General features: G+C 34.5%; 1 protein-coding gene across 1 annotated transcript in view; it reads right to left on the minus strand.

Moving 5' to 3' along the window:
* The window catches only part of Tis11 (Tis11 zinc finger protein), a 68,792-nt gene extending 53,375 nt beyond the window's left edge, over nt 1-15,417 (minus strand). The window contains exon 1 of the mRNA XM_088259347.1: nt 14,850-15,417. Within this exon, the coding sequence (XP_088115473.1) occupies nt 14,850-14,909 (60 nt within the window). The 5' untranslated portion in view covers nt 14,910-15,417. The remainder of the gene's footprint in view (nt 1-14,849) is intronic.
* Nucleotides 15,418-17,790: the final 2,373 nt, after the last annotated feature.

Below are 17,790 nucleotides of genomic sequence, written 5' to 3' on the forward strand. Positions count from 1 at the left end.
TTTTTTAGATATTTCATTAACCACTTTTACTCTCGTAGAATAGACCTATAATTAAAAATATAGATTGGGTACATTATTTTCAGAGCACGATATTTAAAAGAAAGAAATCAGGTTGGGCGTATCTATTTACATTGTAACCCGCTGCAGATATTCCTTTGTGACGTCAATCATCGATTGTTATTCTTGAAGAATAGTCGAGATTAATATAGCAGAAAAGGTTGCTTTACACACGAACCATCGTTTAATTACCAGGAAGCACGCAATTTGCCTCACAATAAATCGTGAAAAACCAATAGAATTGATCATAGTGCGATAAATAAAAACACAACTACAATAAATCGGTTATCATCTATCTCGGCAGCCATTTGTTTTTGTTATTTTCCAACGAGATGGTTCGACGAGAGAAGTTGGACCAAACAAGTTGTTGGACCGAAAATCAGGTAATATGCAAAAAATAACGAGTCTCGAAAAGCATCTTCGACAAAGACGAAAACCAGCCTAACTGGTGTGTTACGAGACCACGCATGCGCGCAATAAACGAGCGTCCACAACTACACAACACAGCATGAGGACGCGTATATATTGAAGACAACGAGTAAAAAATATTTTTTCCATACTCCCTAAAAAAAGTACCAGGCCCCAAAGATGTAAACTTTCCGATGGAATCTCTTACGCTCGACGCGTGCCTCGAACGCCTGAGGATTTGCCTTCGGGTACCAGTGCATTAGTGACAAGATTTTATTATATACAGACGAACATAATGTGTATTATGTATTGAATTCTTTGAGACAAGCGAGTATAGGGTTATAAAAAAGGAGAGATGGTTCAGAAAAAAAAACTTTTACTTTCAATGAGCTAGAAAAGAAATCAAGAAGGTGTTTGTTTCATTCGAGAGTTGTTATATTGACACCAAAGTCGAATGTTTTGAACACGAAAAATAACTTGAAATAAATATTTTGAATGGAAAAGACGTTCCAGATCTTCCGCTCACATTACATCTCGTCCCATCTTCCAGAAAAAAAACTAATTTGGCAAATAATTAACAATAAAATGTGTTAAAATGTCATTAGAGTAATACAAAGATTGGAATTACTTTATTTAACCGCGTTCAAAAGAGAGAAAAAATACATCCAAATAAGTATACGGGGTTTGTTGTAATTTATTTCAGGAATATAAAATAAATTACAACTAGCCCCGTATTTTGGGACGATGCAAACAAAAGACAATTTCTCCCGTCTTTCACGAACACGCATATTTAAATGCCGCCATTTTAGAACGATTTAAAAGTAACGTCCACGCACCAATGGTGTTCCGACTTTCGTAATTCGAACAAAGAGACATTATGGCTGCGGTTTTGCGAAATAAGCCCTTAAATACAACGCTAAAGAAACGTGCCGAGAATTATTTATCGCTAAAGAAACGCTATTTCTTAACGCGTGTTATTCAATACACAAAGGTACACTAATAGTCTCTTTTTACAGGAAAAATAATAGTACAAGAATGAATATTGCCAGGTTGTAATTTTAAAAAAAAAAAAAACAAAGAATACGACCAGTGACCCGGACATGAAATAAAGCATGGAAACAGATAAAAAATATAATTGATTATAAAATAGTAATTCGTGATTAGTGCATCATTCTTCAGCTGATTAAATAACCAACAGGATATATGGTTTTAAAATAATAATAAAAAGAAAAATAGGAAAAACGTGCGAGTCGTGTCAATATTTTTATTCATTAAGGATGAACGCAGACGGAAACGGGTTAAAGTTTAAATGAAATATTAATACGAGATCGTGCACATGTGCGATTCGGGCATTACGTATTTTATTTGTATGGTATACATGTATGCAGACAGCTTGTTAGAGATTACGTCAAAATACTCATATAAAGGAGAGAAAAAACGCAGTATTTTTACAATACTTCCGCGGTCGTTTAATATTATGTCTAGAGCAAATTAATTTCTTGCTTCATTAGGTATTTCTTTATTACCAAACGTTCAGTGCAAAGACAGGCATAAGCGAATAAAAAACGAAAATAACGGATAATAGATCCAATGACAAAATCACACATTTTTTGCGTACTTTTATACCATTAATAAAATGTAAATTGATTTGTGTTTTTGACAGAAAAGCACAAACCTTCAACAAGATTCATGCGTCATGATGCGGTGTCATATTTATTCAATAATTTTAATGTATTACAAAATTTAGACGCAAATAAAAATCGACGAACCATTGCAGTAAAACGTCGTAAGAAAATATAAAGTAAACCTATTCACTATTCAGGGGGGAAAAATAAAGAAAGGGTATAAGAAGACACCGCATCGGAAGAGGAAGAGGAAGATAAGCGAAACGGGTAAGATTCAACGGAATCCAAAAAAAAACTGATTTGTTGGCTAAGCACACGAGGAGATGGCACAAGAAAAAGACATAATAATAACATGGTTTGTAAGACGTTACACTGTTGGAATACGCCAGAAATTTGTGGTGACAGAGCACGTAGCGTCAACAGTCGAAACCGTGTTCCGCTATCGCTCGCTTCGGTAAATGGAGGAAGAAAAAAGGCATCTTAAAAAGGCGTCGCGGACCGTGGAAGAGCTGACAATATTCTAGGCGTTAAGTAAATCTTCGGCGATGCGACCAGCAGAGCCTGACCGGGGAATAATAACACTGTTCACCGCTCGCGAAGAAAAGGCCTCGGGGCTATCTGGCCTAGCCTCCAGATATAACTTTTGATTTCCTCGGAGGACACCTCATTGTCTGATGCGTGTCGGATCGCCGCCATTGTCCGCTGTTGACTCTCCGCCTGTCGCCTCGGCGCTCGGGGATCGCCGATTAATATTTCGGATCCGGCGACAGGAAGCGGGCATGTTTGATTTGGCAATTCGGTCAAGATCGCCGGGGATTCGGTAACACACGCCATTTGCTGGAAAGCCGAAGGCGCCCAGCGCCCGTCAAGCGAGAACACGTTGCCGCCATGTGTGCCGTTTTTAATATGGCCGTTTATGAACGTCGTTAAAGTGAAAAGTGGTTGTCGTATAACCTCTCAATCGCTGGAGAATAAGTGACACTACATACATATACATCCCAATAGTGGCTGACTGTATGTGTGTATTACAATAACTATTTACCATAACTCAAATTCGATCATACTTTATATTTAACTCAAACCCTAGAGATTGGAAATGTAGATGTACGAAAGTTACATATACCATACATACAAAGTTATTTTCTTTTATTTTATTTGGGAATTTTATACAACAATTGCATCGAGTCAATCACGTAAACGAGTATTACACAGTAAGGACTTTTCCAATAAAAAAATCCACATTTGTAAATTTTGAAAATACCTGAAAGAGAGACGAGAGAGAGAAGAAGGGTTACAAATATGGTAAATACATCAAAACTTATCGATGGCTGTTTTCTTACGCTAATTGGGTTCATTTTGGGTGGATTTATGAATACGTGTGTATATCGACACATTTATTGGCAATTTGGTATCAACATACGCTGTTTTAAAGCGACATATTACAAACCAAATAAGTTCCAGCAAGGGACTCTAGCTGGATTTGGCAGAGGTGCTTTAAGATAAACAAAGGGATCGTAAAACGAGCGATACACGGTCATGTGTGCGTGGCTCTCCGTGCGATATTCAATATGCAGTAAAAGCGGCCGGTCGAGTGCGAGTGCGGGAGCATTGTGGAGGAATAATAAATAACCCCGGTCAGGGAGGTAATTGCTTTATTTTTACTGCAGCCGCTACCTGTTACACGGGACTGGACAGCTCCCAAACGGGAACCGGTTCCGGGATGGAACAGACCAGATCTCCGGGCGGAACCCGGTCCGGCAATCACGCCAGTACGCTGCGCAAGTTGCCTTCCCGAGAAATGCAATTACCCCGGGATCAAGTTTCTCCAGATACAAAATCAGGGATGGTGGACCTGCGACATGCGGGTAGCAATTTGGATGACGCATATATGTATTTGAAATACGAGTAGGTACACACGATTCAATAATAACAAAAAAACTGGGGTTGTATTGGCAATTATTAGAAGACAAGTTGTTCTAGGAATGAAGTCAATTTGAATGGATACGAAAATGAAACACTACTGCTATAATATATTGGAAAGGAAATGAAAAAGGAATAATACGTAGGAAGAAGAAAAAAGCAGTAATGTAGGTTTAGTCTAATAATCTTTCAAATGTTTTTAATAACAGCGTATAGTATAACTTATACGCTGTCATTAAAAACATTTTAAAGATTATTTGCAGCTCGTAAAACTCATGATGATGTAAATTATAGACTAAAGTTCGCCGTAATTATTCAATTTAATACGTTGGGTACGCGCTAGTCGTTTATGGCTGAAGACAATTCCAAATAGCATATAAGTGTCATTGCGTAGTTGAAAGTATACCCTTATAGTCTTGAAACAAGATTTTGTCAGTGTGTAATGAATAAAAAAATACTAAAATAAATAATTACATTTCACGCATGAATGTATAATTTGCGAGTGCAAACTCGGTTTTAGTCTCCTCGAAGACTCGTGGTTATACTCGTTTGTCTCAAACCGAGTATAAACATGAGCATGGCGTGAATACTACACACAAAGAGAACAGTATGTACTAGTATCTAAAGACAAAGAAAATTCATATTATTTTATATTTTTAGTAAAGTTTTAGCGTTTTGAAAATTGCTATTTTGTCAGCATCTCGTGACTGTTCCGATATGTTGAGCGCAGTGATCGTGTTATTGAGTATTTTGTTATTTCAACGTGGAAATTGACAAAACTGGGAGCCAATTGTTATTCACCCCTCCAATAGGTTCTCGGCGGACTAGTAAAACTCCTTCATAACGTGTTTGCATAGAACACGTCCATCCGACGATATTTGACGCTTTCATTCAATTAAGCCCGACTTTAGGTTTCCTGTTTACTTGCGATCTGCTCGATTTCAGTTTGCACTTGCCATCTGAAACAAAGAACGTGTGCATCGGGGTAAATTAGCGCGATTGCGCTAACACTCGCGCCCGACAAATTAGATTACGGCGAGTGCGCTAACGACCGTCGCGCATCCGAAATGAAAGGTTAAGGAAGGTCGTTGAAGTAAACAATAGATTTTTGTCACGATGTGTGATTATTGGCTAATAAATTTATATGAAAAAACACAAGACTATCGATAACATTATTATTGATAACTATAGAGAACTAAGGGAGATATGAAGGTTTAAACGTAAGATATTTGAATAAAACGAAAAACGTGCGTTCGCATACGACATCAAATTTCCGTCATCGAACGTTTTATGACGTCATATGGTTTATTATCTATGGTTTAAAAAGCTGTAATAGTAGTAGTGTGGATTGTTTGGTTATCACTACACTATCATTTGTGTTATACAAATATAAGGGGGGGAAGGGGGGGGTGGGAGGGTGGACCATAGACATCAACAAATAGAGCCGCCAATAATTTAGCAATGTTACCAATATTAAAATGAGTCCATCGTTTATGTGGCGTCATTCATTACCAACTTGCGAAAACAACGTATTTACGAAGGCGAGTTTTCCAAAAGAAAATGATGAATTTTTGCTAAACGACTATGCTCCTAGAACGAATTAAGTACCTTATACGAATGCGATAAAATAATAATAATAAATGATTGGAAACAATATAAGACTTGGTTTCGCAGATCGGACAATACACGTTGGTGGCAAGGGCCGAGTAACAAAGGGACGAAGCGCAGAGAAACAATGTGCGGTTTCGCAGAATCGTTTTGATATTTTCGCACGATCTCTCCTTCCTTTCTGTCGCCCGGGCGGGTCGGCGAGGGTCGCCGCAGGGATGAGGTCGGGGGTCGGCGGGGCGAGGGCTCGCCGGACCGCAGGGCCGTGACTGCGGTTTCGGAGCACAATAAAAAAAGGCCAGACTGGTTTACAATTAAGAGCCGGCGTTCGGCTCGGGCGGCCATATCGGTCGGGGGGTGGATTTCTTTCTGTATGCCAGAGGAGTGAGATGAATATCGTCGGCTTATACTGTACATCGGCCAACTCCAAAATATATAAACTTTATAAAAGATTTTATTTTTAATTACTACCAGATTTAATTATCTGTATATAAATAGGTTCTTGATAAGATACATAATTATTGCAGTTATAAATCGCTCACTCCTTTCAAGAACGTCATAAATAAAAATTGTAAATTTTTAGTTGTGCATATTTTTGGAATGCCCAGAAAATGTACTATATCCCAGCAAAAGAGGCATATTTTAAACTTAATATTTATTAACCTTCAGGTTTACCTAAAAATATCTGTTGCACAGTAAAAAGTTCAGTAAATGGCTTGATATTTATTTTTAATACATTGTATTATATTTTTAAACTTTAAAAACGTTCTCCTGAAAAACAAGTTTTTTGATTTATGACGTTCTTGAAAGAACGTCATAAATCAAATATTAAAAATACGTACATAACATTAAAAAATCTTTTAACGTAGTGTAGATATAGAAAATAATTTTTATTATTTCTAACGACTTTCATTGAAACCAATGATTTATCAGTATTACTTTGTTAGTAAACAGGGATATTAAACTAACTATCGAAATACCCATCACGCCGCTTGTCTGTAGAGATAGGCAGAGAAAATAAACGCCACACCACGTCTTTGAAAAACAATCTTCGCCTCTTCCACACTCATGGATCTCCTCAAACCCGCCAATTATTCCGACTTATGTCAAGTATTTGACATACTTGATCTCGCCAAGATTTCCTAGATCTTCCTCTACTCCTATTTCCAAATAAATTAATACTTTGTAACTATTGTACGTTATATTTACATTTTGACAGCTCAACATAGATGGAGAAGAGAAATCTGTGTAATTACAGAGCTAACAACCTGTCTTAGGCTGGTTTGAGTTATCACTTTATACACGTGTAACATTTTATCATTTAGCATTCTACCCACGATTGACAAACACACTACACAAATTTTACGTTATATTTATAAAATAATAATAAAAAATAAACAACAACTTATTTTAATATAAAATGCAGTTCCATCAAGAATAATAATAATAATTAAACCCTTATCCGCACCCCAATGGTGCATAGGGCACTGCGTCATATAAACGCAGAGTTATCTTGATTGTTTACACATGAAGGAAAGGTGATCAGCCCTCCGCTTCAGGTACCAGTCCAAGGTAATATTGAATAAATATTACAGTGAAAAAAAAACTTATAATTATTTGACTCCCTGGGAATCGAACCCGGGACCTCCAAAACGGTAGCCGAGCGTGCTGACCATTACACTACGGAAGCGGACAAAAAAGTTGTTAAAAAATAATTTATATATTTTTTTTAATGTGTTACATGATTGATTATAACAAGTGATTTTTTCAAATACAATAACATGGATTATATTTTATTTATTGTTTCGGCATTAACTTTGTGGTTACATGTTACAATGATTAAAGAAAACACTTGTTTTTTACCACTTGAGTTTTATTATAGACTACATGTTTCAGAAGTTAAACTTCCATCATTCAGGTCTGTATAATAACTAAAATATAAAATATAAAATTGTTCTATAAATAAGGAGAGGGGAAAGTAAGGGGAAGGGGTTAGTCAAGAGACGGAGTTTGAAAACAAAGGAAAAATGGAAAGCAAAGGTGAAGAATTTTGAAACAATAAATTATTTAATAAATTATTATTAGAATTTAGGTTTTTTTGGATTTCAAAATTTTCAAGATAATTCATAATTTGGCCTTTATATGGAACAAGGTGTAATAATTTTAATTTATGAGAGTGAAATGAGTGATTAGTATCTATTATGTGATTTGCAAATGAATGATGAATGATGGAAGACCTGAATGATGGAAGTTTAACTTCTGAAACATGTAGTCTATAATAAAACTCAAGTAGTAAAAAACGTCTGTTTTGTCTGCCTCCGTAGTGCAATGGTCAGCTTTCTCGGCTACCGTTCTGGAGGTCCCGGGTTCGATTCCCAGGGGGGGGCAAATAAATATTAGTGATTTTTTTCACTCTAATATTTATTCAATATTACCCTTGACTGGTACCTGAAGCGGAGGGCTGATCACCTTTCCTTCGTGTTAACGAACAAGATAACACTGCACTGTCTTTATATAATGCAGTGCCCTATGCACCATTGGGGTGCGTATAAGGGTTTGAATGAAAAATGAAAAAGTAAAAAACAAGCGTTTTCTTTAATCACTGTAACATGGATTATTTTTTTGGTATTACAAACCACAATCTCGCGCCAAGCGCATTTGCATATTACGACTTGAACTCTAAATTGGAACGCAAATGGTCGTGAATAATAAATAATTGAATAGACGTTATTGGTTATTGTAAACAAAGCTAGCCGAGTTGTTATTTTATACAATATGCTAAGAATTTTTTTTAATTACGTAGCAAACATTACAATAAATTTATCATGCTGCAGTTGTACAAATAATTATCTTCAGTACGCGTATGTATGTGTATAAGAGCAAATAAAGTATCTGTGTTAAAAATAGTATAAAAAGAAAACACGATAAAAACATTCTGGAAAGTCTAGAAGAAAGAGATAACAATAATATATAATATATATATATATATATCTCTATCTCCATTTCGTTTTATGATTCAGTTTTCTGGAAGGATGATAACGCGAATGAAACGTGACGATTTAATAAACAAATAAATTATTAGCGTCTCAGCGACTGGCAGAAATAAACTGACTAAGTGAGCTTGTGCACTCCACGGAATTTTACCGTCCGGCAGTCCGGTTTTTTTTTTAAATAAAAGCGACGACAGTTTAGCGTAATCGAATTTACGAGCACCGTCATCACGCACCGATCAGGAGGACCGATCCGAAGAAAGATGGACAAAAGCACAAGCCAATCCAAGCCAATCATCGTTTTAAAACGCTAACTGACGTGCCGGACGGTAATATTCCGTATAGTGGACAAACGCCGTAAGCGTTTGATGAATAATCGGATAAGGGCGATTCTAAACTGTCGGGTTGTGGTCTCGTGGTTATCGTCGCGGACTCTTGAGTCAGAGTTTCTAGGTTCAAGCCCAGTCTACCACAATTTGATAACTATTTATAATAATGAGCCGCTAAGGCTCACAGAAATAAAATTTTATAACGACGTTGTGTACGATTACGTTAACATTACTTACATTCGGTAAAATATCATTCGTTTTCTCTTATGGCAGATAAAAAACGCATTTACGAGGCGCATGTTGTTGGAAAAGGGGGCAGAGGACGACCGAGGAAAACTTGGCATGATCAGTTGACGACAAGTTTTCCGCAATCATTTTTATTTTTTTAAATGTTCAAGTACTATCTACCCTCTGATTGCAAACAGCTATAAGTATATGTTATCAAACGTTTTGATCAATATCACTAGTCTGTTTTTGGTTGGTTGGAAGATATTGCTTTTTAGAAATAAGCCCGCCAATGTTCTTATTTCTTTTCTGTACATGAAGTTTGAATAAAATAAAATGCGCATAAACTTTAAAAACAACCATATGTTTATTAAGTTTGTCAATAAAAATCAGTCGAATACTCGTTTCTAGTTTTTTGTTACAACATATTAATAACAACAACAAAAAATGACGTCAATTACGTTGTTAACTAATTATTGCATTTTAAGAAAAAACGAGTATACTAAAGCGACGATGAATAAGGAGGTATGATTTTTTTTTATTATTAAATAACCAGATAGAACTCATTCAATATTGCACGAATAAAAAATAGCGTTACGTTTTACGAAGTTAGCTGCGTTGTTAGCTTTAGGTTTGTTGTCGCATAAGTAATAAACGCATGGGTAATATTTACATGGCTTATAACCTGTCACAGGCTGGTTAAGTGATCACTTTATTTATACACGAGAAACATTCTCCATTCTATCCATGATTGAAAACTATACAACTCAAATTTTTGTGATTCCTAGATATATGATTAATCCCATGACAAAAGTACATGTGAGTTCACAACAGCTATCTATTTTGGATGAAGAAATCTTATATTTAGCAGAGACTCTTTTTATTTGAATGTATGCAAGATCCGAATCTCAGATTATTTTTACATACTGGGAAACGCCAGTTATTTTTATTCACAAAATTTTGAACAACAATATCTTAATATTTCTTCATTTATGCTGAGATGTCAAAGAATGTAAAAATAACTCCCAAGTGGAGGAAACCCAGATTTGTGAACAAGTATTTGGACACACTCAAAATGTTGTGAATATCTTTATCGTAACAATGATAAGTCTTAAAATAAATAAAACTCGTCAAAACCGCGTGTTTTTTAGGTTAATATTTAAAAATAACAAATCTGAAAACGAGGAGCTCGCAAATCAAGGCGGATCTCGGTTATAATGGCTGACCTTGAAGCAGTAGATGACTCAAAAGGAAATGGCTTTTAATAATTCGTGAGTGGTTAATTTTTGCACCTACCTACCGATGGAATAATACGCGGTACGATTCATTATTTCCACGAAGCGAGCTCGAGAGAAGAAATATGGAAGTTATGAATTATCGAGGAACGGAAACACGCGATATAAAAAAAACTTCCTTCCGTGCTAAATGTTATTTTTACATTTGCAAATAGTTACGAATGTGCATTGCTATTTTTAAAACATCTGCAGGCCGTATTTTATAATGGGAAACGATAAACGTCATGAATTATTGTACGCCTCTTGGTTACTATATTTGATTGACTACCATGTTGAAGGTCCCGGGTTCGATTCCCAAAGCGGTTAAAATAAAGATTACTGTATTTTTTTACTTTAATATTATTTAATATTAGATAAAATATTCTGATAAGACTTGGCACGGTCAGATCAATCAGAACCTAAAATCTGGCAGTTTCAAAAGTCTGCGTAATCTGATGGCATTTATGACTAGATGTACGGATGTGAAGGAAGCTAGAAGTGTATGTATGTCAGGACAGAAGAGTGTGGCGTTCAATCCTCTCTGCCTACCCCTGCGGGAAACGGCGTGACGGTAGTAGTAGTAGTAAAATATTCTGTATCGTATTGTATTATTATCTTTGTAGTGATGGAATGATTCAAATAATCGATATTTCGATTTGCATCATCCATATAGTAATATAGGAATAATCGGCGTGTATGTATGAGAAGATGCATGGAATGTGGAAGATGCGATGATTATGTGCAAAAACAGATTGGTGTGGCGTTCTATTATCTCTGCCTACCCCTACGGAGAAGCGGCGTGATTGTTAGTCGGTTAGTTAGTATGTAGATGATATGAATTGATATAGAAGGAGGCCCCAGGCAAGCGACCTCTGTCGATGTCAGCTTTACTCAGACCTCCCGAGAGCTCTTTGCCGTCTTCACCGACTAGGAAGCAGGAAGAGAAATTGACCGGAAGAAGGATATATGTTGGGGGCATTAAACTAGAAAAATATATTCGAACGAAGCGTAAAAAAAGTTTACGGAATATCGTTCACATTCGGGTAACTAAAAAACTATCATGCCGCTTCTCCCTAGGGTTAGGCAGAGAAGAGAACGCCACATTAATCTGTCTTTGCAAACAATCTTCGCCTCTTCTACATTCGTGAATCTCATCATTCATACCCGTCGATTTTTCTGACTCATGACTTAACCACTTTAGAGTATTTGAAATACATACTTGATCGTGCCCAATTTTCCTCGGTTTTCTTCTTCTTCTATATAAACAATTACATTCGCCTCACAAATTCGTTTCTCGACACACCTTTTTTAGTTTATAGTAAAAATAATAATTAAAAACAATGGATAATTTTTATGCTGCCATTTTCGTAAAATACTACCTAAAGGGCGCTGCACTGTGAATGAATTGGGGAAGAGAAGATGGTAGAAATAATTTAGCAAACAAATGTTTTTAGTCTATTTCTAACCACTGGTGGAAGAGCATTCCACGCCATCGGTCCCGCATAAGCAAAGGCATTAGTTGTATTGAGAACATCGTTGCATTCTTTCTTATTTCACCATTCGAACTTGTATCAATCATACATCGTTTTGCCGCAGTCACACATTCGCCATTCGCTACTGAATAAGTTTATAAATATTATGTATTTAATGTTATTATAATTATGATTTAAATATACATATACATATTTACATTGCACATAGGAGCAACATAAGAACTTGCTATGCAGTTGAATAATTAGCGATATGTGTGTGTTATAATATAATATATACGGGCAATACAAGTTACGATTATACTTTCACTTCTTTCATATACTATTACGTTACGTATGGCTTACAAAATTTAATAATAATTAACAATGATGGACTGTATTCATTACAGCATTTTTTTGTTGTTAAATGTATGTTTATTAATACAAAAAAAACCTATTGCAGATAATAATAATAAATAAGGCAACAGTTGGTAAAAATGTATAATACTTCAGAAAAAATATGTATACAATTAATGCTCTTTTCTAGCGCGGTAAAAAATAAAGGATGTTAAAAGATAAAATCACAAGGTTATTTTTTTATGACTCAATACAGAATAGACCATCTGTGAATGTTAAAAAAAACACCTAAGTATGGTAAATGAAACTAACAATAAATAACAAATATACTTATATGTATAGTTTTCTCCACATATATTTTTTTTTGATCAGTGACCGGCTTCGACGTTACCGACACCATCGGACGGGATCATCATACATACATGTCGGTAACGACGGAACAAATAAAAATAATTAAGTTCCACCAATAAATGTTAGTACCAAAACTTAAACAAAAAATACATTTCAAAATACAAAAATTATTTTGATTAATGTATTGATTTATAAACCTAATTTTTTACATCTGAAAAAACTTTCATACTAATAAAACTTTTTTTCTTCTTTTTTGTATTTTTTTACTATAATAAAATCAATAGTATTATACAGCGTGATTAGACACAATCTACTGCGTTTTTGGAACATTTACGAATGATAAAAAAGATAATAAATAATGCCCGATATCTTATCTTCTTCATGAAATACGATTAGAGCGTTAGGTAGCGTATTTTTTTATTATTTATACCGAGCCTACCTATTAAATGCACACGAAAAAGTAGATGCGAAAATTTTCTGATGCATACTCGATTTTCAGTCAATGTTACAAAAATAGAAGCTATAAAGACACTTTGTCTAGCGAAGCTAAAAATGATAAACAACTCGAAATTAATATATTTAAAAAAAAACATATATTTAAAAAAAACATATTTGAGCGTCATATAAAACTCCAAAAATTATGAAATGATATGTTTGCAATTATTCGTAAGATATTTTACTGACAATATGATTTATACAAAGAATAAAATGTTTTTAATGCTAATTATGCAACAACTCAAATTCCACACGAATATATTTTTTTGTCTGCCGATATATTCTCAAAATATAATAAATACATTTGATTTTAATAATATCTTTAAAGAAAGAATTAAACTCCACTAAATTATTTATTCAACTAATAAATTCGCAGAATTCATAATAGTAATACTAAAATAATAAACAATTACGTTCCATAAATATCTCAGAATGTGTAAAATTATTGTCAATGTTTATTGGAAATTTATTTATTTTTTAAACTTCATGTACAGAAAATAAAAAGTACATTGGCGGGCTTATTGCTAAAAAGCAATATCTTTCAACCGACCAAAGACGGACTAGTGATATTGATCAAAACGTTTGATACCATATATATCCGTTTGCAATCAGTGGGCAGATAGTACTTGAACATTTAAAAAAAACATAAATTACAAATTGACATTTAAAAAGAAACATAAATTAACAAAAGACGATAATAAGGAGGGCAAAGGAAGAACGTCTCGAAATTCATTAAAATTGTCATTAGGAAAGTGTAATTTAGATGGCTCGAAAACACTGATCATCTCATATAAATATATGATAATAGTGTATAGAATGTTATCATACGATAATGTTCAATTTAAATTTACCTACACACATATTTTGAATGAAAAAAAAAACCTTTTGTGCTCCCCTTAAAGTTTGAGGTATAAGGTAGGTAGGTACCCGTTGTAATTTTAAAGAACACCTGACTCATATACCTGCACGTTTTCAATATCCCGACACAACAATAACATAACCGATCTTTTATATTATTATATAAAATTTATACAAATCACATCTCCCCGGCATATAGCGCAAAACGCAAGAACGAATCCCAGATTACAAAGGGATGCCATAAAAAAATCTGAGCCCCAATAATAAACAAGACCCTTCGAAGACAGCAAAAAACGCGTACTCGTAAAATGAACAAGGAAAAAGGGTCCTTATACCTGCTGACAAAAGAATCAAAATTGAATCTTCCGAACGAGCAAGTGTAGTTGGATTCAGATATTGTATGTATTTTATTTCGCAGGCAGTGCTGCCACCTACACGAGTTCGAACCAAATGGCGGAGAGCCGCTAAAACGGTTGTAAAATTTGAAATTTTTCGCAACACAAAAGTGAAAATATATAATATTTTGAAGATTGTAATGCAAAAGGAAGTAAAAAAACAAAATAAAATATTGTAGGCATTAATAACATAACATAATGACTTGACAGTTGAAATTGACCGATTAAAATCCGACAATATTGAAAATAAAAACGACAATACTAAAATTTACGAAGTCTATGTGGTCAGCAATGCATTGAATACATTCTTCGGTAATTTTCCATGTTTACAAATGCGTATTGAACAATATTTGGAAACAAAAATTATCCCCCACGTGCGCGAATTGCCGGCATCATGGGCGACGATAATTTGCAACATTATCTTTTTACTCGATTGTATCGAGTGATACGTTCGTCAGGTTGGTTTTTAAAATGTAATGTATATTTACCATCATTAATAATTCACCAAAATCGTAGAGGGCCGACTGCTGCATCACTGCGGTAGACATGACAGCTTCGGGTTGATATCGGCTCCAAATTGTCAGAAGATAAAATAAATAATTTGCACTAAAGCACGAAACCAACACGAGTTATTTTAAAAAAAAAATAATATTTAAGTAAGGATGCTAAAACTGTCGACCACAGATTTATTCATACAAAAATAACAATTTAGTTTCCTTTTGTTTTTGGTCGCCTTACCAAAATCACAGAAACAAATCGAATTTTCTTTCGTATGGTGAAATCACATTATGGACATCACATCACTAGAAAGGCAAAATGTACTGTTTTTTTTTTCGAAAAATACACTTTTTCCTTTTCGTCAGCGCGCGTATTTACGGCCAAGTCGTTTCTAGTACAGCGATTTGAATATTCTCTCTCGTTAGAGTGACAAATACTACGGAAAAATAAACTGCTTTCTAAATGATAAAAATCTAGTTTGTTTTGGCTTATTGCGCTGTTGTAACGCACAACCGTTCCGTAACACGCTCTCTCGCGAACTGAACGCCTGAGCGAAGTCTTGTGGCGATCTGTGTCCCAAAACGATTGAGATTCGTTTTCAGCCTCGGGCGTGTTCGGAAGGGTTCGTGCACCACACTCGGAATTGGTATACTTCGTTTTGTTGATTAAAACGAGTAGTTGAGACATCTACTTGATAAAATTTTCAATTCGCCAAATGTTTTTTTTTTAAATCATAATTTTAAATATGTGTTTCGTGAGCAGTTAAATTCATCTTCTTTGTTCCTTATCTGCATTAAATAGTCTATGAGGCACTAGATTAAATTAATGCAGTGTCGTATTGATTACGTGCCATTAAACACAATGTGATCAATTTTAAGGTGACCGGAGCATTTCGGTCGGAAATTTAAGTTGCGACTTAACGAATACTGGACCTTGAAAAAACAATTGAAATATTAATTTTAGATGGTTTAGATACTTTAGAGATTTACTTTCGAAAGAAATGGTACTACTTTATTAAATTTCAATGATCTGATCCTAAGTTCAATTCTCAGAGCTGGCTCATGATACGATATTCTATAAAAATGCCACCAATTACCATTATTTTTATGTATGTTTAAAAATAATATTACATACAATTTAACTAACTACTAAACTTGTAGACATATAAAATAAACATTTTTCATATTATTTTCATTGTCTCTTTTCTGTTAATGATAGGACAGACTATAAACGCAGTACATGATACAAGTAATCACAATGACTCTCCGGACCAGCTCTCAACCAATCACAGCGCTGTTGGGGACCCTACAGTGACGTATTGTATGTTTTTCTTGATGTTTTGTTTTTTGGCAATGTTGCTCGCTTTCCGAAGACATGAACGGACTCATACGGAAAAATTTTATGAAGGGAAAATATTCCGAATTCGTCATTCCGAAAAGGTAATATGAAAGGGGTGTTTTGAGATGATTCGGGCATGTGGAACGAACGAGTGAAGAAAGAACAGTAAAACAAATTTATGAAACGAATGTAGTTGGAAATAGAAGCAGAGGAAGACCGCAGATAACTTGGCATGATCATGTATTTTAAATGCTTGAAGGTGGTCAGGCAAGATTAACAATAATCGGCGGGTATGTATGAGGAGATGCATGAATTTGGAAGAGGCGATTTGTTTTTTTTTTGCAAAGACATCGGTGTGGCGTTTTTTCCTCTATGCTTACAACTGCAGAGAAGCGGCGTGATGGTTGTTAGGTTTTTAGTTAATTGCAAAATTCGGTTATCGAAAAATAGCATTTTAGTTAGTTGGCAACGTATTGCATCATTATCGTTACACATGGTAACGATAATGATGCAATGTGTAAAAAATAAAAACAATGTGTACACGTTCTTTCAGCGCTTCATATACGAAATGCATCGGCGGGGTACGTTAACTCCACGGTAACGCAAGTTTTGCGATTTTGATTCACGGGGTCGAAACAACTAATAACCCACACTTGATGACTTCGCGAATCGTTCGTTTTTCTCGCAAATCAAAGCATATTCCTCATTTCGTTAGGGATTTTCGTAATGATTTTCTTGAGATTTTTTATATTAATTTATACAACATATAAAAGGCAAAATTTTCAATTCTTTTACATTTTGATATCTCAACATACATAGTCTTTTTTTTACAATTACTACACTTCTTCCCTGTGGCTATTGTAGTGAAGGATAGTATTGTTTGCATGCTGTGGTAGTGACTGTCCTGACGAAGAGACGGGTACGTCTCGAAACCGGTAGACATAAAAATCTCGGTGACTTGTTATATATTAATATGACTGACATTTTTGTAAAAAAAATTAATAAAAACGACTGACCACAAAGTAAATGCTTTAAATATTAATAATATTGAGAATATATACATAGTCATCTAATTGAAAATATATTTTCGATAAAATGCTATTATTTTTATCACAGATTGTAGAAATCCATATTAAAAAATTATATTCATATTTGTAGAATTCCTTATACAGTGGAACTTCTCATAGCGATATTAATTCGTTCCAGAATCTTACTCGTTACATGAAACACTCGTTAAGCGAAAAAAAAAACATATAAATCAATGTAAATTAGGGTTATGCGTTAAAAGTCGAAAAAAATCATTTTTAAACTTTTGTTCAAATAAAATTACGTACTTACTAATAAATTGTCGAAAAGCTTTATAACCAGGAATGTAATTCGATTTCCATAAAACAAAAAAGGATTAAGTATTTAGTTTATTATTTTTGAATTTATGATAAATAATTTATAATTTTTTTAGACATTTGTTTTTGCCTTAATGTTTCAAAATTAGGTGAAAATGTGGTGAAACCATTATCAATTACATATAATATTATAATATGTAGTAGATTGCATCGCCACCTTTTTACTATAGTGATGCTTCTCAACGTACGA

The sequence above is a fragment of the Brachycentrus maculatus genome, unplaced genomic scaffold, assembly GCF_059751285.1.
Source record: "Brachycentrus maculatus isolate JH-2025_06_01 unplaced genomic scaffold, ASM5975128v1 h1tg000116l, whole genome shotgun sequence".
NCBI classification, from domain to species: domain Eukaryota; kingdom Metazoa; phylum Arthropoda; class Insecta; order Trichoptera; family Brachycentridae; genus Brachycentrus; species Brachycentrus maculatus.